The 25,456-nt window shown below is 37.7% G+C and overlaps 1 protein-coding gene across 2 annotated transcripts; it reads left to right on the top strand.

Moving 5' to 3' along the window:
- The first annotated feature begins 5,844 nt into the window (after positions 1–5,844).
- Positions 5,845–21,016, top strand: LOC115218874 (zinc finger protein OZF-like). 2 transcript variants are annotated; one of them, XM_029788852.2, is made up of 2 exons: positions 5,845–6,812; positions 18,183–21,016. In XM_029788852.2, the coding sequence occupies exon 2, from the start codon at positions 19,086–19,088 to the stop codon at positions 20,781–20,783; it is 1,698 nt and encodes a 565-aa protein (XP_029644712.1). In that variant the 5' UTR covers positions 5,845–6,812; positions 18,183–19,085; the 3' UTR covers positions 20,784–21,016. The 2 variants fall into 2 exon arrangements, with proteins under 2 accessions (XP_029644712.1, XP_029644711.1); XM_029788851.2 differs by lacking the exon at positions 5,845–6,812 and adding an exon at positions 6,910–7,626.
- Positions 21,017–25,456: the final 4,440 nt, after the last annotated feature.

Genomic DNA, 25,456 nt, shown 5'->3' on the forward strand with positions numbered 1-25,456 from the left:
CCCTCTCTTTCTATCTGTTTGTGTATATTTCTACTCGTACGTGTACTTGTGTGTATGTGTGCATGAGTTTATGTGTGCGTGTGTGTATATGAGTGTATATACACACAAACACATGTATATACACTGACAGGCTATAGTAGAATCCACTTGCCCAAGGTGCAATGCAGTGGGACTGAATCGGAGCCATGTAGTTATGAAGCAAATTTCTTACTTTCTGGAAGGTCAAAAGATCGCATAGAGGCTTGAAAGCGATTGTGTAAAAAGTGACCAGGACTTCAAGAGTTGAAGCTTACTATTTCAACAAACACTAGAATCCATAGAAATTGAATTGACTGTCTGTAGAGGATGAACACCGCAAGCAACGTGGCAAGAACTACTTGGTTGCTCGACCTACCAGAAATACCAGCCATATCGCCCTTTACATCGCATCCACTATCTTAGAAAGGAAGCACATATTGTATAAGGTAGCCAGTTATTCAAAACCAGAAAAAAGGCATCCTACGGAAAAAAAAAAAACGGTGGAAAGGTCACAACACTGACCTAGGAATAAACGACTGCCGCTACAAGCACAACTGTTACCACTGCCACCTCCACAACCACCACCACCACCACCACCACCACCACAACAACAACAACAACAACAACAACAATAACAACAACAACAACAACTCTCTGCTGGATTGTTCATTATGTTTCTTAGCTCGGCAGAACTATGCTATGTCGGCAGCAAGGGTCATAAAGGTCAATTAGTCGTTCGGTCGAAGGGCTGTCGGATAAGAATTGATCTAAGGTTACGCAACAACAACAGCAATTTAATACCTCTCACTATCTCTTCATAAAAAGTTGTATTTGTAATGGTTTCTTTAAATAAGCAGAAGCAAAGAAGTTTGCTGGGAGGGGAATGGTCAATTATATCGATTCAGTACATGATTAGTATTTTATTTTAACGATTGCGGAAAGATGAAAAGCTTAGTTGTCCTCGGTGAAATTAAAACTCGAAATGTAAAGAGCCAAAATTAATACTGTAAAGTTTTTTGGTCGACGTTCTAACGCAGTGGTTCTCACCCGAGGTCCATATGTTCCCGAGTGGGGTGGGAGATTCCATATAAGCTTTATGGGGGGTCCAAGCCAGCAAAATAGTAAATTGGCGATCCACGAGGATCAGTTAATTAGGATTTTATTCAACATATTCTCATCTCAGATTCACAAACTTCAGTTTTTCTAAGCCCTGCAAAAGAACTCGGAAGGTTGGGCCTCCAACCAGGCCTTTCCCGACACCCTTAAAGCCAGGAACTTTTTAGCACCCACTCGTACTATATTAAGAACCCTTAATATTAAGATCCTTAATATATTAAGGGCCCTTAAAAAAAATGTTACTTTGGTTGTATTTATCACAAGAAACAGCTAGGTTTCTTTCTTTGACATTTTACATACTTCGGCTTACACAAGTTCATATGTGAAAAGATGAAGAGCAAAACAGGAATTTTGAAAGAGGTAAATATAAAACTAGTTTTAAAAAATCGAATGGCTATGGTGGTGGTGGTGGGGTGTCCACTACAATAAAATTGGGTCCTTTTCTGTTTGGCTGTACCTCTCTTTACTCTATTACTCTTTTACTTGTTTCAGTCATTTGACTGTGGCCATGCTGGAGCAGCATCGGTTGTCAAGCGATGTTGGGGGGACAAACACAGACACATAAACATACACATACATATACATACATACATATATACATACATATATATATATACACATACACATACACGACGGGCTTCTTTCAGTTTCCGTCTACCAAATCCACCCATAAGGCTTTGGTTGCCCAAGGTGCCACGCAGTAAGACTGAACTCGGAACCATGTGGTTCATAAGCAAGCTACTTACCACACAGCCACTCCTGTGGAAATTTCAAAGTGAAGATTTTAAGATTTGGTGTAGTGATGTAATTTTTCACGTTGAATCTCGGGGGATATTTAACTTTTCCCAGAAAATTTTTAAAAGAAAGTTACAAAGATTTAAAATTTAATAATCTTTACCCAGTCAGAGAACAGGATTTGGAAGCTGTCATTTAATGCGTGACAGCACGTGTTGTCAACTGTAAACAAATGAAATATTGGCGGAATTCTGCTTTGCGCACGTCATATAACCCCTCATAACTTTTTCATTTTTGGGAATTTTCAGAAAACTTTGCGAATTTGTATTCTACACACGGGAATTTATACGATTATGTAATAATAAAGAAATGGGTGCGTGATTTAAGGCCTACTTAGCTATTATTTTTAGCAAATCTTCACAACCATCATTTAATAAGCGAAAAATGACTGCATGAGTAAATAATTTGAGAACAGCTTGGCTTGTTACTATGGAAACAAGCAAGAATGTATCTGTGTAAAGTTACCCCAAATTTGCAAACTTTAAAAACTATTAACTCTTTATTTCTTGATTAATGGCGAAAATGAATTTCATGTCAATGATAAGCATACAAAACTACATCATTACATCCAATAGGAAATCAATTGGAACAGAAATTTAAGAAATTGAAAAGTGGCAGTCAAACAGCAAAGATCCCAAAATTGTAATCAAAAAACAAAAAAGTTGAGAATCACTGTTCCAACGGTTATTCTAAAACCTGGGAAGCCAGCTCTAAGCAAATAGAGGTAAAACAGTCAGCTACTGGACTCACGTATTACTTCGAAACGACGAAGAAATGTCAGCGCGGTTACTAGATTATTTAGACATAGTAAGCCAAATTTATGGGCTGTGGCTTGCTGTCAGTAAATACAATTGGGCTCAGTGATTTGATTTTCCTGGGGGACCTGTAATACTGCTAAAACGACCCTATCTTGGTGTCACGGTAACTTGGGGGTTAAACGAATGTTCGTATGTCTATTTCCTTTGCTCGTTTAATCCCATCATTTATTAATGATGTTGGGTAATGTCTCTTGATTAGTATCGATCTGAGTTCAAGGAGTCTTCGTTCACGAATATTGGTGTCCGAAACTATGGTACAGATTCTTTTTGCTAGATTATAAGGTATATTAATTTTCATGTGTTTGGGGTGGCATGAGTTGAATAATAGGTATTGTTTTGAATCTGTGGGTACTATTTTAATTAGGATGTTATTGCTGTGTTCCATGGTAAATTATATGTTGCTATTGATATTGTTGAGCATTATTTTGAAATCGAGGAGTTTGTCCATGATATCTTTCCAAAGTCTAAAGCAATCGTCCAAATACCTCTTCCAGTTCTCCTTTAAATAGCAATGTAATGTAGTGCCATATTTTTGTAATGATGATTGGTATATTTTAAGTTCTAGGTAACCCATTACAAGGTTCACGATCACTGGGGCAGCTCGGGTTCCCATCGCAATCCCACATTCTTGTCGATAGTAGACTGTATCGAACATGAAATAGTTGTTCAATAGGATGAATTTCAGTGCTGCTATTATGATTCTGTGGTTGATGCGTCGTGGGATCTCTTCTGGGTATTTTTCTAGCCAGATGGTGATTGGCTCTATGCCATAATCGTGTGGGATATTGGTGTACAGGTTCACCACATTGAATGATACTAACAGGGTTCCTTCATTTATTCTCTTCGGGAGGTGGTTAAAAATGTCTACACACACACACACGCACGCACGCACGCACGCACGCGCGCACACACACACACACACACACACACACACACACACACACACACACACAGCTTGCGATGTTTCACCAAAATGGAGAACTATAAATGTCACTAAATGCGACTAGTGTGTTAGAAAACACCTACAAGGAATGTAGATGTTTCCTAACGTCCTATTCGTGTCTATGCATATATATATATATATATATATATATATATATATTGTATGTGTGTGTGTCTTTGTGTATATGCTTGTTCCCCACCACAGCTTGATAGCTGGTGTTGGTGTGTTTACGACCCCGTAACTTAGCGGTTCAGCAAAGAGGCTGGTAGAATAAGTACCAGGCTTCATTAAAAAAGTACTGGGATCTATTCGTTCGACAAAAATTCTTTAAGGCGGTGGTCCAGCATGGCCGCAGTCTAATGAATGAAACAGCCAAAAGATAAAAGACACTTACTGAAAGGGTTGATGAAAGAATCACTGATTAAATATACAAAACTGTACATTTACAGACATAGGAAACTATAAGGGTTTAGAGATGAAATAACCGCGTGACGCCGGCTGCATGAAAGTATGATAGTTAAGTTTGTGTTAACGTATTTTATGTGGAGATTTTAAAAAGCTTATTAGAAATAGCTGTATCGTGAAGATACAACAATATTGGTCATCATGAAAATTAAGAAACTTCCAGAGAACGTGAAATAATTTTTTTTATCAGTGGATTTCAAAGCAGATAAAGCTATAAATAACAGCGTGGAAATATGTGCATGCTATTGTCTACAGCTGTATCTGCTGTATCTATCGATAAAAACGAAGCGTTAGTCTTATTCTTTTCAGTTTTCCGACAAGGGCAAGAAGTTTGGGCATGTTTTGGTTTTATAACCTCATTAGCCAGTCAAAGCATCCATTGTACTTACCGAAGTAGTGATGTGATAATAGCTTAATAAATGTACGTTATTGTACATTAGTTGGTGTAGGAAAATACAAAGGATAAATATAACTCAGTGGCACCATCCATATGAAAATAATAGTTAAGCTAGTATTAACACATTTAATACACAGAGCATTTAAAAGCTAAGAAGGTGAAATAAGTTCGCCAATACAACGCCCATTTCCTTAGCTACGTTACTTATTCTCATATCCTTTGCTACACAGCTAATGAAGGGTGGTTACTACGTGACCTTGCCGACACTACTAGGAGACTCACTGCTAGAGGCTAATCACTCTAAACACAAGAATTAGCACGAGCCAACGACCAACACTATGCGTGGTCGTTCACCTGCTTGAAATAGCAGCCAAATATCATTCAAACCATGGGTTAATGGAGGATTACATTGGACAATGTTGCTTCCAATTTACAAAAACGGAATGGTCACGGCTAGTGCGTCTTTGATCACATATGTGCTCCACATGGCTGACGCGTGGCAACCCCCTCCACCACCACCACTACTGCAACAGCAGCACCAACTACAACAGCAGTGACAGTATCAATGTGATACGAAGGATCCTCTATGTAGTCGTTTGATCGGCTTGAAATAGCAACCAAATTTCCCTCAAATCGCGCGCATTTTTTTTTAACAGAATATGTTGAACAGGGTCTATATACTCTACGCCTGGATAAAAGACGTGAGTGATCGCAGATGAAACGCCTTCAATCGACCAGGTTTAACCTAGGGCCAAACAACCAATACTAGTGCCCACCCGCGCATCAGTCTTCGTCAGCCATTATAACAACCCTGGGAAGAGCCGCCATCTCTTTGGGCTGTCACTAGAATTGCTAAAAACAGCAGCCAAATTTCCCTCAAACTACGCTATCTAAAATAAAATGAAATTGAGTGAACAATGTAGTCATAGATTTACAAAGAGGAATGGTCATGGCTGGAACCCTTTTGACTATAAGTCTGCTTCATCGGGGTAGGCCTGGGGTGGGTGAGTGGTCAAATAACAACAAAATGTCTTTTCATCATCAATGACTACTACTACCACTACCACTACTACTACTACTACTACTTCTACCACCACCACTACTACTACCACCGCCACTGCCGTCACAACGAATATTACGTATAACCATTAAAATCACCACCTTCGTCATGTTATTGCTTCCATGACCACATCTCGCCACCATTGTCAAAACTCCACCACCACCACCACCACCACCGCTACTACTACTACAACAACAACTACTACTACTACTACTACTACTACTACATGGAAATGGCTGGATGGTCATGGCTGTGACGCCTTTGACTTATATGTTTGTTCAATCAGAGCTGGTGGCCTGCTGGGGTCAAAACAACGACGACAACAGTTAGTACCACTGTAGCTAACAAGAGGTCGTTGAAAATGCTAGAAACTGCAGCAGAGTAACTCTCAAATTACACCCACTGACAAAAACAACAAAAAAAGACACATTGCTTTATGTGGTTTTACAATTCACTATGACTGAAAAAAGACAGGAGGATGGTCATGGTCGGAATGCCTTTGATTATGGGCCTGCTCGATTAAAAGATAACCTGGCACTAAGCTCTATCAACAACAACAATAACAACAACTACTACTACTAGTAGTAGTAGTAGTAGTAGTAGTAGCATCAAAGTTAATACCAATATTTACTATCCCCCACCCGCGACATACTACTCGTTCACCGCTCCCACTACCAATTCCCTCACCGTCGTGACTACTACTCAATGAATGCTATGACCACTTTTGCTGCTACCAACACCACAACACTGTGACTACGATTTCACAATTACCACCGTTACTGCCTCCGCACTTCCCATTCCTCTAACACCCACCGTCCTTCACTCCCTCACTATCACAACTATAAACGCCGCCGCCGCCAACATGATAATGCTTTACTACCATCACTTTCACCACCGACACCAATACCAACAATGCAGCTGCCGCCTCCACCATCTAACTAATCATTACCGGTACCATAACTATAACCACCACCGCTACCATCATACCAATTCACTACTGCCACAATCGCCACCAGCACCAGCAGAGCAACCTTCAGCACCTCCTCCATCTCTAAAGCAAAGTGCAAAATATGTGTCGGAACCTTCAAGAAGGAACAAATGAACGAACTAATGAATGAATGAAAACATAAATGAATAAGAGAAAGCAAGAAGAACGGAGAAAGAAAGAAAGAAAAGAAGGAAGAAAGGAAGAACTAGAGGGTAGGTCATTAGAAGTCTTCTTTGAAAAAAAAAAAAACTCAAGTGTTACTTATCGTAACAAAAATAAATAAATAAAGCACAAACTTTATTATGGAAGGTCAAGAATCACTTCTTCGACAAATGATATTCAGTGTTCGAGTCTGACCGGCGTTAGACCATGAATATGGTAACGCTTCTATAACTATTCAATATGATTGGTCAGAATTAAACTCTCAACGATATCTCTCTTAACACACACATACATACACACACACACACACACGTACACAAAACATATTTTTAATTCATGTTTCTAAATGATGCTGCTGCAGGAGAGGAATTTGGTTAATGTCAGAAATTATTATCAACATCATGATTATGGACACTAATTATCTTGAGTAAAATTAGTCAATGGTTGTTTGGTTTTATTGTACCAGGTCTCCTCTTTTTTTTGTCCGTTTATTATTGTTTAGCCGTAGGTCATTCCTAATTAAGCAGAGACCCTCGATGCAAGGCAATCAAGCATTGACCACCATGGCTTTTTAGTGGGTGTCAACGACTACATTATCTAATATGTGTATTGCTTTTTTAAACTGTGAGGTGTAACTTGAGGGAGATTTGGCTGCTATTTCTAGCAGATCGAGTGACCACCTAGAAGCTCCCCCATTTTTTTGTTTTTTGTTTTGGTTGATCGTTATTGTTTCGTGAGGGTCAAGGGGAGAAAGTGAGGAACAAACAGCATCCGGTCACTACACACCGCCTACACCGTGGCCGAACTTGGTTAGAACAATGGGAAGTCTCTCCGACCAGGCAATTCTTTGCGGATTTATTTCTGGTAAAGAATATTATTTACGATGTTTTTTTTTTCTTCCTGTTTTGATTGTTATCAATATTATTGCAACTGCCACTTATCCATATTATTATACAGCTCTAGTCTTATGGATTGAGTGTTTGGTAATAATTCCGATGATCGTTATCACAATTTAATAAGTTCTTGCGTTTATCAATATCGGAGGCTGAGAGAGTTCGCCGCTAATCTGCTGTCTTTAAAAGCAAACACATTGAAAGAGAGAATGAAATAGAGTAGAGAGAGAGAGAGAGTGAGAGAGTTCCGAGAGATAAAATTATATGACGAGTGCTATCGTTGACCTTTAATTACACACAGCAGACGTAGAACTAAGCTGGAACCTGGTACAATATTTTTGTCACCCTACTGCCGTGTCTTGTGACAAGAGGACCGTCGTTGTTTTTCTTTTTTTTTTCGGGTTCTCTGTTTTTCTCTTCGTGCTTTAGATGCTGCTCTTTTTGTTTTTAATTCTGAAAAACTTATACTAAAAAATCATTATCTGTTTTCTTTTATCGTTGTTATATTTGATATATTTTATGTGTTGTATTTTATTGAAGTATAATGTTTGGGGAATGGAAAACGAAACAAAATTGGGCTGACCATATTGTGAGTGGAATTTGGTATATGCAAACAGCAAAAGCCTGTCGATATATGATATATATAATGTGTGTACATACATATACACACGTGTTTGTCGTATTATGTTATCTTCTGTAACTTAGCATTTTGATAAATAGGATCGATGAAATAAGCATTGGAGTCGATGTAATCGAATCAAACCGATGCTCTAGCAGGGCCGTTGTCCCACACCCGAAATCAACGAGAATACGTGAGTGTCTAATATATGCTACAGGAACATAAAAAAAATATTTAAAATTACTCGGAGGAGGGAATCTACAAAAAAAAAAAAAAAACCCCAGCTGCATGGTTTTAATTATACAAGTTGTAAATACATTAACATTTTAAATTAATTTCTTTCCCTTAAAACTATATATATGCTTTTGATTTTACAAACGAGAGAAAATGTACTCAATACATATATATATTGTTTTATTGGTATCTTAAAGATCGCAGCGGGTGAGAAACTAACGATGGAGTGGATCACCAGCTTCCGCTGGTTCGATTCTAGAAACTACCTGAAATTTTTTTCTTCTGAATCTTATTGTTTTCATATGTCCGTCGATTATCATCACTTGTAATTATATAACTGGCTTAATTAATCACGCGTGTCAGTAATGTAACTCCCAGTGAAAAGTGCAACATGGCTGTAATCGCTACGAGTTTCAACAGTTCCTCTGAATCCACTGTGTGTTTTAAAAAATGCAGCCAAATACTCCTCGAGTTACACTCAACCATCTCAAACAAGAAAATAATCCATTGGTATATAGTCTTTGACACTGCTGGAAAGATGGACTGATCTTGGTTGAAATGCCTTTGGTCGTGTTTGATATGGAATTGTAAACAATAATATGATATCAAACCCCTAATGCTCTCCTTAGTCACAGTACTTAACTTTACTATTGACATTTTTGATCTAGAAAACACTGGGAATTATAAGACCCACCTGTTTATTAGGTTCATAGCATTTAACCTGGCAAGTGAAGTAACCCATGATTGATGGTGGTCATGACTGGATTAGACTGATTTTGGTGACAATGATCATGATGATTGGCTTCTAGCTCAAAGACTGAGTGTGATCTACAAACCTGCGAGCCAGGCAGTGGCTGGTTACATAAACTATTGCCTTAGCAATAGTAGCTGTGATGAAAGTTGTTTAACTTTAGATCAACCTTGGTTTAATAGATGTATGATTAACTGACATTCTGTTGGTCACAATGATGAGGGAACACCCTGCTCATGAAATTAATGGGCAAGTGGCTGAGCACTCCACAGACACGTGTACCCTTAATGTAGTTCTCAGGGAGATTCAGCGTGGCACAGATTATGATAAGGGTCGACCTTTGAATTACTAGTACAACTCATTTTTGCCAGCTGAAATATGATTTGGTAGATGGAAACTGAAAGAAGCCCATCATATGTATATGTATGTGGTTCTGTGTCTAGACATCACATATTGGTTGTAAATGAGCATTATTATCATACAAGTGAGGTTGTTCATTTCCAGATCTTTGATGGCAGAATGCTCTTTCTGTCATCTCTTTCGAAGTAAGGTAATATTTTCCCAATGCAGGACATTTCACAGAAGATTCTGATTATGTAAGGTCTAGATTAGGCAGGGTGAGGCAGCACTTTCAGCCTCTCAAGTTCCTCTGATATTATATGCTGGGGCATTGTCATACTGTAGGAGTGCATGTCTTTCACTGACCAATACTGAGTAGCAGGGTTTCAAAGCCTCATATAACTTGTTAGCGTTGTTTAGCATGAAGATCTGTGTTCACTACATGACCATCTGGGATAAACTCAAAGTGCAACACTCCCTTGAAATTCCACCAAACACACAATGGGACTTTTTCTTCAAACTGTCTTTGTTTGACAACAACCTCCGAAACCTGGCCAGAATGAAGTCACTGATTTCTCTGAATTAGGATTATGAAAATAGATCTTTTATCCCCAGTTACAATTTGATGCCAAAATGGGCATCTTGAGGATTTGCCACCATTGGTCATTTCATGAGAAACTTCTTGACAGTGTCTGCTCATAAGTCAAAGCTTATGGAAGTGTCGATTGATGATGCTCTAAGATGGACCAAGTTCTACTGACAATGTACAAGTGCTTGTACTTGGCTGTTGTTCACTCATTTCAAGCAGGGCCTCATCTTTCATAACAGGAGGTCTCCCTGAACTTGGAACTTGGTTTGTCTTCTAGGCTGGTGTCACCTTCCTTGAAATATCTGAACCAGTTTTGTGCCCTAAGTTCGTTGACAGTTCTTGGGCCTTCCATATCATTAATTTCTTTTGCATTCAATCCTTTTTTCTACAGGTGTGTAAAATGGCTCTAATTGCAATTTTTTTACCACTCATTATCAAAACATTAAAATGAACAATAAACAATGTTTATGTGTTATGTATGAAAATAAAGAATAAACAATTCAGCAATGATAGGACAACAAGTTGTATCAAATTAATGATATAACATGGAGGTGCAAGTTGCCAAAATTTATCAGTGAAAACCTGAAAAAAAACAAAAAAACTAACTCAACCTGAAGTGTGTGTGTATGTATATATATATATATATGCACATACACATGAAAGATTTCTTTTCAGTTTCTACCTACATCTACTCACAAAACTTTGATCAGCAATGTTGAACTAAAATTCTATGAAGCACAAAGAGGTCATCAAGTTATATTTCCTCCTTAAAACATTAATAAAAAAGGTCCTTCAAAAAGCTAATACTTAATGGCTAAGAGAAAGAGCAGTAACTCTGACCATTTTCAAACTTCAGAGAATGGTGAGAGGAAGTTGTCCTTTGATGAAAGATTTTGTCCAAATACCAACAGTAGGATGGAGTCTGCTGAAGGCACCAAAATACCTAGTGGTGTGTTAAATCAGATGATAGATTGACTGACCAAGAACAAGAACTCTCACTCCAAGAAGCTTCTGGCTACCAAGTTTCACTCACAAGGCTTGGCTCAAGCCAGAAGTATGGTAGAAAACAGTACCTCACTGTTAGGTACCACAGTACCTCACTGTACTCACAGTGAGACTAAACCTGAAACCATGTAACTGAAAATCTAATTCCTCAACCATACAGCTGTGACCATGAAGGGTGGGGGTTGGATTCTAGGCCTTCAAAGGATTTGGTAAACCAACTTTTGCATTATTAAATTGATGTTTGGAACATAACTTTATGAAAGGTCTTAGATATAATTGTGAAGAAGTATTTTAACTTAACCTGAGGCTAACCATCACTAGACTTGGTATCAAAAGAATTTATATTGAAATACATATATCGTAATGCATATCTACTAGTTTTCTGTTATGTAGCTGTATGTATGGATGTTAGAGATATTGACTAGACTACCTTATGGTATTCTTTTCAACTCTACACTCTGAGTTCAAACCCTGCTGAAGTCAAATATATCTTTTATCTCTTCAGAATGGATAAATAAAGCTCCAGTCCAGTATTGGAGTCAACTCTCTCTCACTCCTCTCTCTCAAATACACATTAGGAATACTAAGTGTATTTACACCCATGCCTTACTCAAGGCAAGCCAAATATTTAAGCATTCTTAGTACTTGTGAATAATGTCTGTGGTTATAAACCAAACTTAATAGCATGAAAATAAGTAGCTGGTTATTTAATTTTAAGCTTCCGTTGGCTTTTTTTCTCTTGTAATCTTCACAGAAAAACAGTCTTCTTTTACTCCTTTGTTTAGTTTAATTCAATAAGCTGTTGCCATGTTAGGGTACCATTGTTTGTGGTGTAGTTGATTGTATCAGAGTACTGTTACTGATCTAGCAATTATGAAAGGGTAAGTCAACTTAGAAGGGACTGGAACTTCAAGCACAAAGGGACGTAACTACCACAAGATATTTTGTCTGACATACTGATTATCTTATCTATCACCTTTGTAGGTATACATGCAGATACATTATAATGCATTTAGATATTCATGTAATACATTATAATGTAATTATACATACACATAATACATTATAATGAATGTATACACACACATGATGCATTATAATATATGTATACACTCATGATACATTGTCTGTATACACACACATACATTATGTGGTATATTTATATATACACATACATACATACACATTATATGGCTTGTGTATACATACACATTATGCATTATATGGTAGGTATATATATATGCATGGGTTAAATGGCATGTATATACATATACATTATAAATTATATGGTATGTATACACATGGACATTTGTTATATGGTATAAATGTATATCATCATCATCATCATCATCGTTTAACGTCCGCTTTCCATGCTAGCATGGGCTGGACGGTTCGACCAGAGTCTGGAAAACCAGGAGGCTGCACCAGGCCCAGTCTGACCTGGCAGAGTTTCTACAGCAGGATGCCCTTCCTAAGGCCAACCACTCCGTGAGTGTAGTGGGTGCTTTTTACGTACCGCTGGCACAGGTGCCAGGTCAGGCTGGCAACGGCCACGATCGGTCGGGAGGCCAGTCGAGGTGGCGCTGGCAAAGGCCACGGTCGGTAGGTTCTTTTATATGCCACCGGCACTGGTAGCACAGCTAGTTTCCATTGACTTTTGATCGATTTCGATTTCACTTGCCCCAACAGGTCTTCGCAAGCAGACATTTGTGTCCCAAGAAGGAAAGGTATATATATATATATATATATATATAATTCATTAGTTATCGTTATAGATATTTAAGATCTATCTCCCTTACAGGGCTGATAGAATTGGCCGCCGATTATTCGCGGGGTTCTCTTCCCTTCTCTCCCCCTCTTTCACATTGTCTGGACTCCTCTCTCTCTTCCTACTCCTCTCCATGGCTATGCATACTTAAGCTAGTAACCTGCCTCATTCTTGATTCCGAATTCCTTTTGCCAAGTCTGTCCGTAAACGAAGTGATCCCAAGATAAGAAATCTTTGAACTTTAATTCATCCCGTATCTCTATTTATTATTTATTATTTATTATTTATCATTATTCTGATCCCCCTAGTCGCCACTCTGTTTACTATTTCAGCCTCGCCTCGTTTTTGCATATTCTGTATAATTCATTAGTTATCGTTATAGATATTTAAGATCTATCTCCCTTACAGGGCTGATAGAATTGGCCGCCGATTATTCGCGGGGTTCTCTTCCCTTCTCTCCCCCTCTTTCACATTGTCTGGACTCCTCTCTCTCTTCCTACTCCTCTCCATGGCTATGCATACTTAAGCTAGTAACCTGCCTCATTCTTGATTCCGAATTCCTTTTGCCAAGTCTGTCCGCAAACGAAGTGATCCCAAGATAAGAAATCTTTGAACTTTAATTCATCCCGTATCTCTATTTATTATTTATTATTTATCATTATCCTGATCCCCCTAGTCGCCACTCTGTTTACTATTTCAGCCTCGCCTCGTTTTTGCATATTCTGTATAATTCATTAGTTATCGTTATAGATATTTAAGATCTATCTCCCTTACAGGGCTGATAGAATTGGCCGCCGATTATTCGCGGCGTGCCCGCCCTACCCACCCCCACCACCAATACCGGATATCTCTATTTTGCTCCAACTATACCGGATGTCGTTTCTCCCACCACCATTATAGGTGTCTACTCTTTGAACCCCCCTCTCCAATACGCTATTTCACCATGCATTACCCCTCTCTTGATATCCTACGTTCTACTTGCCTAGAACCTGTCCTCTGAACCACCCCTCCCACTGGTGCTCCCCTATATTTCTGCACCCCCCCCATAAAAAGCACCATCCGAACGTGGCCGATGCCAGACCCCTCTGGCACCTGTGCAGGTGGCACGTAAAAAAACACCCACTACACTCGCGGAGTGGTTGGCGTTAGGAAGGGCATCCAGCTGTAGAAACACTGCCAGACTAGACTGGAGCCTGAGGCAGTCCCGAGCTCCCCAGACCCCGGTCGAAACCGTCCAACCCGTGCTAGCGCGGAAAACGGACGTTAAACGATGATGATGATGATATATATCTTCTGCACACTCACACAGACCAGCCCTGTCCTTCTGACTGTTTTGGAGTGCTTAATTCTTGGATTTCTCTCTACCATTGGATTATGTCACCTTTTTATTTATTCAGAGTATGCAATTCCTGCACCTTTTGTATATATGTGTACACACACACTAGCAATGCATCCTGGCGTTGCCCGGGTGTTATGACCTACAGGCACATTGTATTATCTGCTCCTTTCTTATGAGCAGCATCGACACCACTGACATATAGTTAATGGCATAATGGAAGTTATTGCTTGTTTAAAAGTGAAGAGGGAGGGTACAATTTGCATGGGTTTGCATGAAAGTGCTTTCTGTTCTTAAGAAGGATCACAGACTATGTATTGTTTCATCATATAAAAGGGGAATAATATGATTTTGTCCAGAAATCACGTTTTCAAAATTTTAATTTTGTCCCATCTTCATCACAATTTCTTAATTTGTAACTTTTCATTTTTCTTTTTTTTTTCTTTTTGGTGTCATCTATGTAGAAAAATACAGAGATTACGAATCTAGGAAATACAAATATATTTTATAGTTTAATTTTTCTTAAAGAAACACCCAATGCCCTTTCCCTACCTTACCCACTCATTACCTTGCTTTCACTTATGTCTGATGTTTCCTGCATGCATAGAATTCTACTGAAATAGCAAACTTTAAAAAACATCGGACCACCACCAGAAAACCCGACATGCTAGAAACAACAGGTAAGTGAAATTATTTCTGAAGAAACTTACCCACTTTCCAAAATGCTAAAAGTGAAACATTGGAAGTGTGTAGCTTTTTGAAAGTGGTGAGGTGGTGGGTAAAATTCTTAGAGATTTGTACTCTCTGTTTTTTCTCCATGGATTACCAAGAAAAAATTTGAAAAAAGTAAAAAATGAATTTGGTGTGGAGAGAGAAAATTAAAATATTGAGAACATGTTTGTGGGTGAAATCCTACTGTCCTGTATCACTAACATAAGAATCAGAAGAAATTTTAGAAAAAAATAAGGCGATGGAGTGGAAGTGTCACCTCGGACATGCTAGAAAGAAGAGGTAAAGGACAGAATTGGAGGTTATTTTATGGCATTCTTTCATTTGAAAAAGCAAAGTTGTCAACTTGACATATATGGGATCATATGGTGGTTCGTTAATTTACGTAAAATTCTTTTAATTTCTTTAGGCTTTGAAGAGAGCACATGACAATACACCCCTTCAATCACTCTCTCTCTTTTTTCTCCTTACCTCTCTTCCTCTCTCTCTCTCTCTTTCTCACACACACATCCATTTCATATACACATACATACATCTTTCATTTTCTCCTCTCTTTCACTTTAAGACAAAAGTAAATTAATAAAAAAATTTATGGAATTTAACAAATGCAGATGACAGCTCTGGAAATCAAAACGAAAGATCACCTAAGCAACTTTCTTTATTGTAATACAGATGTAACTAATTCTGTATTCACACATTGTCAGTCTTGTATGTGAACACTGTAATTTTGGTTGAAATTGAAAGTGGGGAAACTATTCCTTTCAATGAAACCTAGTTGTTGTAACTTTCAATATCAGTGCATTTCACTGTTGGGTGAGTGGGGGTGGGGGAAAGTCACATATACTAAGACACACGCACACACAGAGACATACATTAATGCACACCTCAAGCCTATCTCTTGGAAAAAATTATACATATTTGTTTTCCATATATTTTTCATATCTTCATATCTTCATTTGTATTTTACACGTAACATTCACCTGAATTTTTGTCATTCGTATTAGTTTCCATTCATTTCTTAAACATCCTCTTCATTTGGATATATATATCTTTTTAATTTTTATTCTTCTAATTTTATATTTTCTTCTCATTAGCATATATTTTTTCTGCATTCGTATATATTTTTCATTTATATATATATTTTTAGGCATAATTTACATTTAATTCTGAATTAATTATGGCTTAAACTGCAGGGTTCAATGAATTTATTTACACACCTATATTGTTTTGACATGCTAGGAATTTATTTATACATTTGTTTAGTTGTATTTATTTATTGAGAATAATTCAACTTAATATTCTTAACTTGAATATCTCATCCCTGTGACACCGGAATTGATATTCCCTTATTATTATAAAAATATAATGATATATATATATATATATAGCAGCGTACGTACACTTTGGTCTCTTATATGTAAGTATATATTTATCTAAATCTTGTCCGACTATTTTTTCTTTCTATCAGCCCTTTAACGCTTATTTGTTCATTCCACTCTTCGTTCTTTCATTCCTCTTTTCTCACATTTCCCTGTCTTCTCTTCCTGCTCACTTTCTCTCCTCTTTTCACTTCACTGTGTCCCTGTCATTTTTTTCTCGCCCCTCCTTAATTCTTCTGTCCCTCTACCTCTCTCTCTTCTCTCCCCATGTGACCGGTGTTCGGCCAAGCCTGATCATTCTTTCTTGGTTCAGTTGTCATTCGTGCAACTTCTATATTCCTCCCTGTGCCTGTGAAATTTTGTATCCCTGCCGTTCGGCTTTATTTCTACACACGCCAGCTTAATTTAATTTGTCCTTAGTCGAAAGACACCTGTTATTATGTCCTGTTATTTGTATTTGTGTAACATTCTCTGTTTTATTTCCATCCTTGTTTTCACATACATTTGCTGCTTTCTTCCAAGGAGTCTAATGCTCTTAGCTTAGTTTTTTTCTTGGGGCTGGCCAGATTGGAGCAATCTCGAGTATAACCAGCTGAAATTGCAAAGATAATCTGGAACTCGACTGAGGAAAGAAAACTCCGAATGACCCGTCCTTGTTTTCTTTGTGTCGTCTATCTGTTTTGTTGTCCCTTTTTTGTATCACCTAACTGTCTGGATGTTTTGCGTTCTTGTCCCATTTGTATTTTATATATATATATATATATATAAATGTATATACTATGAAATTATATAGGGTAGTAAATTTACAGAAATCTACTAGTGGACAGCATGCATAATAGAGTCAATGGACAACATATTTTTCATATAAAATTAGTGTACATTTCTATACACAGAAGAGGTGAACCTAACCGGACACCTTACATGCTGAAAAGGGCATTAATAAAGCACAAGCCACAGATAAGAGTAATTTCAAAGGGGATGAAAACTGAAAACATTTCAATACTTAGCTATGTACCTAGGTTTCAACACCAATGAAAAAATATAATAATTTGCCAACTGTCTTCTCATCAGCATAGGCCACGTAATTAATGTATATTTGTGGAACATTGAGGACGTACATGTTACATCCATATACATTATAATTTTTCAAATCCACCATGCAAGCACAGTTATAACTGGTAGCAAATAAAAATTTATGTACCAATATTCTTGAATTACGAAAATTTTACTATAAAAATATATAGGGTAGAAAATTTAGAGAAATCTTCTATCTAGGTTAATTCTCTTCCTATTTAGTTGAATTATAACTCTAACTTTCATGGCCTGGTCCAACAATTTGATACCTGTTACTTCTTCCTGGGGTATCTCTTGTACTCTTGTAACAGTTGACTATAATGCTGCAGCACCAGTTGTTGGGTATTACACTTTCCTGTACAACCATAGAACCTGATTGTCTGTTCAGGTAACTAGGTCATATCTTGCACTATCAAATATTTCAAGCATCTTAGTGGTGATTCCTGATGGATTAGGGGCTTTTTCTACCTTCATCTCTTTAATTGTTTAGTCTGTCATACTGCTGTCCACCGGAAAAGCTGGTCCTTCTGTTGAAGTTCAAATCACATTAAGGTCAACTTTGATTTTCAGCCTTCTGGGGTTAATGAAATAAAGTACCACTCAAGAAGGAACTTGGTTTGGCTGGCCTTGTGCCTAAATTTGAAATAATTATTAAATAATTTCCTCATTCTTGTCAGTAATCTTTGTTTTTTATTTGATTTCAGAAAAAAACTGTTTGAAAACATGTCTGCTCAAGTGAAAATCAGGAGAGGACCAGTAACAACAACAACAACATCAGGAACAAGTTGACAAATAATTTACTGGAAGTACATTATGTTCAGAAATTTGATACCCCCCTGGAGCTAGTATTTTGTAGATGGTGGCTGTCTTTTGTGATGCAGTTGAAAATGGCTGTCTGCAGCTTTTGCAAATGATCTGTCGCAACCAGACAAGAGACTTATACTGGTTTGAGTGGAAACTACATGCCTTCATGAAAGATTCCTAATTTTTAGTTTCATTCTTGTGTGTTTTTTTTTTATATCTCTCTTGATTTGTTTCAAAATGTGAGCCTCTCACCCACTAACTGCCCTTGTCTCAATCTTTTGCTGTTTGTGATTGTGTAAAAAAGAAAGGAATTCATGTGTAAATCCAATTATTATCCTACATGTAGCCACAATTATTGTGATGGTTCAATGTCTGTAAGCACCATAACCATAGAAATTCAGTTTGTCTGACAACTGAATTTGATATTTGTTGTCAATAATTAATATTTTCAATCTTTTATTTACAAAAATATTTTGTTTATTAAAAAATATATTTTTTGTGTCTGTGCAGAAGTACTAAATTAGTATGAGAGAAGAGGAATTATTAACTCCTGAATGAATAATTGGCAAACTCACAATGAGAAAAGCAAAAATGGAAAGCTACTGATTCCCATCCACCACCACCTATCATTTAATTTCTTAATTTCAGATTTAAGTGTACTTGTGTCATTGCTGTCCTATCATCCAATGGTTTACTGCTGATCTATTTGTGTTTTTATATGTTTCATTATACCTATTTTATTTCCTTTTTATATTTTATCTGTTCTGTCTCCTGTTCCCCATCTGACACTGAATGAAGACATCATGTATTCCATGGAACGGTTGTTTGTGTGTGACATCTGTCACCAGGTCTTTCAACGGAGTTCTAGTCTGGATAATCACATGCGAGCTCATGACGGAGAGAAACCATACGATGACTGTTCTTCCACTTACCAAGAGCTGCAAGCTGATGCAACCATTGACACTGTTGCGCAAATCCATGCAGCCGAGCAAGAGAGTACAGAGAATATGCTGACTGACATTGTTGGTGAAGAAAGTGATCTTGCTGACCCTAACTCACCAACTGTATCTCTATCAGACTTTGCTCCCTCGTCTCCTACAACTCAGATTGTTACTAATGACAAAGACCAAATGTTCCTCACTGACCTGACAGACATTGGTGATTGTGAATCTATTAACCAGCTATACACTTGTGAGATTTGCATGGAGATTTTTACCCATCCAGTTTTACTTAGGCAACATTCGGAAATAGTGCATCCGAAGGAATATGGGAAAGCAAAGATGTTTGTGTGTGATATCTGCCAGAAAGCTTTCCCAGATAACTCTCAGTTAAAAAGACATGTACGTATCCATTCAGAGGACAGACCGTTTGTTTGTACCATATGCTCAAAAGGTTTTCGCACCACTGCTCATTTGAAACGCCATTCCTGGATGCACACAAATCAACGACCTTATGCCTGCAAAATATGTGGCAAGTCATTTTCTGATAATTCACACCTAAAACGTCATAGCTGGTCTCATAGTGAAAATAAGCCATTTCCATGTGAACTCTGTTCGAAACAGTTTACGGACCGGTCACATTTAAAGCGGCATCTTCGAATACATTTGAACGATCGACCATTTACTTGTGATAAGTGTCCGAAAACTTTCTCTGACATTTCTCACTTGAGAAGACATACTAAGGGCCACATCACAGAGAAAACCTACCAGTGTCCTGTATGTTCAAAAACTTTTACGGATGAATCATATCTAAACAGACATGCACAAACACATGTCATCAAAAAGAGTTTTGACTGCTTGGAATGTGGCAAGAACTTTTCTGATCGGTCCCATCTCAAACGCCACGCTGTTATGCATTCTGATAATAAACCCTACCAATGTAGCATGTGTCCTAAATCTTTTGTGGACAGTTATCATTTGAGGAGGCATAGCAAGACACACTCAGAAATCAAACCATATTCTTGCTATGTATGTGGCAAGTGTTTTGTTGACAACTCTCACTTGAAGCGACATGCTAGGACACATTCCAGTGAAAGACCCTTTAAATGTGAAACATGTAACAAAGGTTTCTTAGATAGGTCTCATCTTAAACGACATGCACAAACCCATTCAGATAACCGGAAGCCTTTTGGCTGTGATATCTGCGGCAAGTACTTTTCTGATATGTCTCATGTCAAAAGACACCGCAAAACCCATTATGATGAACGCCCTTATCCATGCCATGAATGTGACAAATCCTTTATGACTTCATCACACTTGAAACGCCACCTGCTTTGCCATTCAGAAAATAAACCTTACCCTTGTGATCAATGTGACAAAACATTCTCTGACAGTTCCCATTTAAAACGTCACTCTCAGACACACTCCATTGAGCAGCCGCTCAGCTGTGGAATCTGCAATAAGACTTTTTCAAGCAATTCCATTCTGAAGCGACACATGCAAGTGCACACTGATCAAATTCTTCTGAATGTAGGTTATTTACTTGCTACAGATATAGTGTAAAATATTCAGTGTTGCACTTGATGGTATGCATTTCCTCTTGTTACTAACAAATTCACGCAAACATGTACATCCAGTCCACTTACACAGACTTATATACACCCCGTCTACCGACATAAGCATACGCCTGCTATATTTATATTGTGTGTGGATGAATACACACACACACACACACACATGCACATATGTACCTGTTTCACACATATAATACATACACACATATATGTACATGTCATATATATATATATATATATATATATATATATATAAGCGCAACACAGTGTAAATAGGAACTGAAATAGATTTATATATATTACAAAGTCCCACAGTGGGTGAAACAAGAATGTAATAGAAAGAGATGGATGTGCTTACATTGTTATTTCACCTCTATGGAGGCAGTGTTTTTTGCAATGGATATAAATACAGGTGGGGGCGAGGGGAGAAGTCTTACAAAAACTCCTGAATATAATTAAATGTTGGTTTGAGGTGGTCTTTTGATTAACAGATTTTAAACCTTTTGCTTCTGTCTCTCTATTGTAGCCAGAGTATAGAGTTGATGGGCGCTCTATGCTTGCTGCTTTTGTTGGTTCCTGCTCTGCTGAATGTTCTGCTGGTTTCTGTAAAAAGCCTTGATTATTTTACTGAAACCATTAAAAAAAGTTTTTTTCTTTCAGTTTTTACGAAAATAATATATATAGACATTAATTAAAACTGGTGGGTATTGGTTTGTTTATGCCCCTGTAACTAAGCAGTTTGGCAATAGAAAGTGATAGAATAAGTACCAGACTTGACAATAAGTACTGGAATTGATTTGTATGACTAAACCCTTCAAGGTGGTTTCCTCAGAGTAGCTGCAGTCCAATAACTGAAATGAGTAAAAGGTATATGCATACATATATACTTACACGCACACACACATAAACACACTCATACACATATGCATACACATATATACACATATATAAATACATATATACATAATTATATGTATAACACACACACAGACATAATTTAATGAAGATGATAAATTGATTTACATTTTAATTAAAAGGAATAAAATACTCTTGCATTTCGTGCAACAACAACAATGATTTAGTCATAAGATTCTTTGAGGAGTGGAAGTTAGTCAATTCCTTTGACCCAAGTACTTGACTAGTACTTTATTTTATTGATCTGCAGTGGGTGGGATGAGGGGTGGTGGTGGAGGTGAAAGACAAAGCTGAGCTCAGTAGGATTTGAACCCAGAACAAAAAGAGCTGGAGAAACTACTGCAAAGCATTTATCTGATGCTCTAATGATCCTCACAATTCAATAATAATAATAATAATAATAATTATGATAATAATATTCACATCCACCTCAGTAAGCAACCGATTGATCATCACATACTCTACCACAACAATAAAACTTCAAATAAGCCTACAAGGGAGTGTCTATGTGAAGGTTTGAGCTGCTAATAATAGCAGCTAACTGTTCCTCAAATCTCACTTTTCTGTCTTAAGTAGGTGGGGGGAAGGATTCAGTAGATAATGTAGTACCATATAAACAGGTAATCGAGAATGCCTTTATTCATTGGTGTGCATGATTAAGGCAGCATTTGGGATAAGACAACAACAACAACAACAGCAGAAGGAGCAACAACAGTGAGACATTATAAAACAAAACAAAATAAAACAAAAAGCAACAATAATTTTACCCCAAAATGTCTGTTGACAACAATAAAGTGTCGGCTACAAACATTCACTCTCATTTCTACTACTACTGCTACTGCTGCTGCTGTTGTTGCAACACAGAAGAAAACAACCTGAAGCATAATCATGCCAACTCAATCACCATCACCGTCACTCATCACAGCATATAATCACATCAAACATCATTATGAACGGTAACATTTCCATCACAAACATAAACACATCACATCACCATTAACAACAACACCACCACCACCACCATCAAGAAGCCAACTATTATCACAGCCACCACCACCGACAACACCATCAAGAAGTTAATTATTACTACCACCACCATCAACAACACTATCACTATCACATTGAACATCACCATTGTCAACACTTATGAGCAACAACACTTCCACTACTACCACCACCACCACCACTGCCACCACCAAGATCACTATTACCATCGTTAACACCATCACCTCCACCACCACAGACATAATCATGTCAAACATCACTATCATCAACACCCATCAATGACAGTACCACTCCACTACTTTCACCACTACCATTACTATCGCCAAACCACTACCACTATCAATAACAGTATGATACCAGTGATTAACACATTAACAACCATGACAACAACAGCAACTCCAAAATCCCACTTTCCCTTAATCCTCTTAGTACACATGGTCATTCAACCTGCTAGAAATAGCAACACAATCTTCACCATATGACAATATATTAAAAGAGATACACTACATAATGTCATCCAAGGTACACTACTACAATTGGAACAAAACTGGATGGTTATGGCTGGGATGGATTTGGTCAATAGATCTGCTTGATCAAGACAGGCCTTGGGCTAAGCAACAAAACTGTCAGCTCAATGTTAACAATACTAACAACAATTACATCCCTGTGAAGGAGTCTCTATATAATGACTTTACTTTGCTAGAAATAGCAGCCAAATCTTCGTTTTAAAAAATGATATCTCAGCCTACATGGATAACATAGTGTTAAATAGACAAAATGGTCATGGCTGGAACACATGTTTTGATGATAAGTCTATTCAATCGGCTGAGCTGGATCTCAACAAACACATCATTGGCTGTCATCGTCACCAGTACCTTCACTTGCGCATCCTTACATAAAAAGACTACAACAAAATACAAACAAAACAGGGACTATGTACTACAAATTGGCCCATGATACAACATAAAAAAAAAAACTGGAAAAAAAATAATAAAGAAGTCAGTTCCAAGATACATTAATAAACTCCATGCTGAGTTAGCTGTGACAGTGACTGCACATATGTGTAAACCTGCTTCCTAAACTTATTATTATTATTATTATTATTATTATCAATAATTTTTTTGAAAAAGTTTTTTTTTCCTGAAATTATGAAATGTCATCAAAGCAAAATGAAATTGCGTTATTTTCTTTTTTCTCTGTCTTAATTCAACAATCCACCAGATTGATTTATCCTCACTTCCACCACTTCTGTCTGTTAATTTATCAACACATTTTTACCTTATCTTTCCTACTCCTTGTCTACCTTGTTTCCTGTTATACTACAGCAACCCAGTTTTGATTCCAGATCACAACCATGTTAATGTTGCTTTTGCTTAATGTTTAGTAATTGCAATTATTGAATAACGGCTCTATGTCACGCTGGTGAGACCCATATTGGAGTACGGGATTCAAGCCTCTTCTCCTTATCTCCTCAAAGACATACAGCATCTCAAAAGAGTCCAGAAGATGGCTACCTGCATGGTTCTTGGTCTTAAGAATTTGTCTTATGAAGAAAGGCTGAAGACGCTCGACCTTTATTCTCTAGAAAAACGCCGCCACCGTGGTGATCTCATTCTTGCTCACAACATTATAAGCGGAAAGTATAGCCTCTCGAAAGAGCTGTTCTTCACTCCTGCTCCAGAGTGTCGGCTGCGGGGTCATTCCGAAAAGCTCTATCTGCGATGATTTCATCTCAATCGAAGGAGAGGGGCTTTCTCCGTCCGGGTTGTGGATCCGTGGAATAAGCTGCCGGACGAGATGGTGAAGATGCTGACGACCGCTTGGTTCAAAGACTCCCTTGACCACAAGTGGCCTGAACTCTTTACATGAACACCACCCTGTACATAACTCCATGTCCCCCTACATGGCCTTGCTTTTTGCTTTTTGAGCCAAAAAATTAACTAACTAACTAACATATGAAAGTGTGAGTAGCATTTGTGATTTAATGCAGAACAAATTACTCAAGAGGTTCCTTTGTAAAGTGTTAGGTTATGTCAATGTTTCACAAGCAGATTTGATGACAAGTAGCTTTGATGAGATTGTTGAAAATGTTAAAGCAGAAGCATGTAGATGTGTTGTGTGCAAGTGGTATGATGGAGGGAAGCCCCGTCTAGACAGTTCATGAGTGAGTGACATTGGTACAAATTCTTCTGGATGGGCAGTAGTGATAGGGAGGATGGTGTGGGTATATTTTTGGTAGAGAAATGTGTTTTTGATAGGATTGTTAAGCTAAGACTAGTGTTGAATAATCTAACTGACATTTGTCTCTGGATATGCTCCACATGTTGAGCTGGCAGCTAAATAGGACTGTTTCTATGAATCTCTTTTACAAATTCTCATGATTATGAAAGACAATAACTTTATTGTCATGGTTGGTGACTGCGATGGACATGTTGGGCAGTACTCCAATGGATTTCATGGTGTGCTTGGAGGTTATGGCTTTGGTTGTAGAAATGCTAGAGTTCTGTGATACAAATGACCTGTTGATCTGCAATGTTAACTTCAGGAAACCAGCCAGCCAGCCACTTAATCACTTATTAATCAAGCTAGACTCTCTTCACCAGCAAGTGGGATAGGCAGATGCTTGTGAATGCAATGTGCTTCCCTGGTAAAGAACATTCAACTCAATATAGGTTAGTGACTTAAGATTCAGAGCTATAAGGACTTGGAGACAATCCAATATGGAAGGTTAAAGATCCATTG

Source organism: Octopus sinensis, linkage group LG14 (assembly GCF_006345805.1).
Source record: "Octopus sinensis linkage group LG14, ASM634580v1, whole genome shotgun sequence".
NCBI lineage: Eukaryota > Metazoa > Mollusca > Cephalopoda > Octopoda > Octopodidae > Octopus > Octopus sinensis.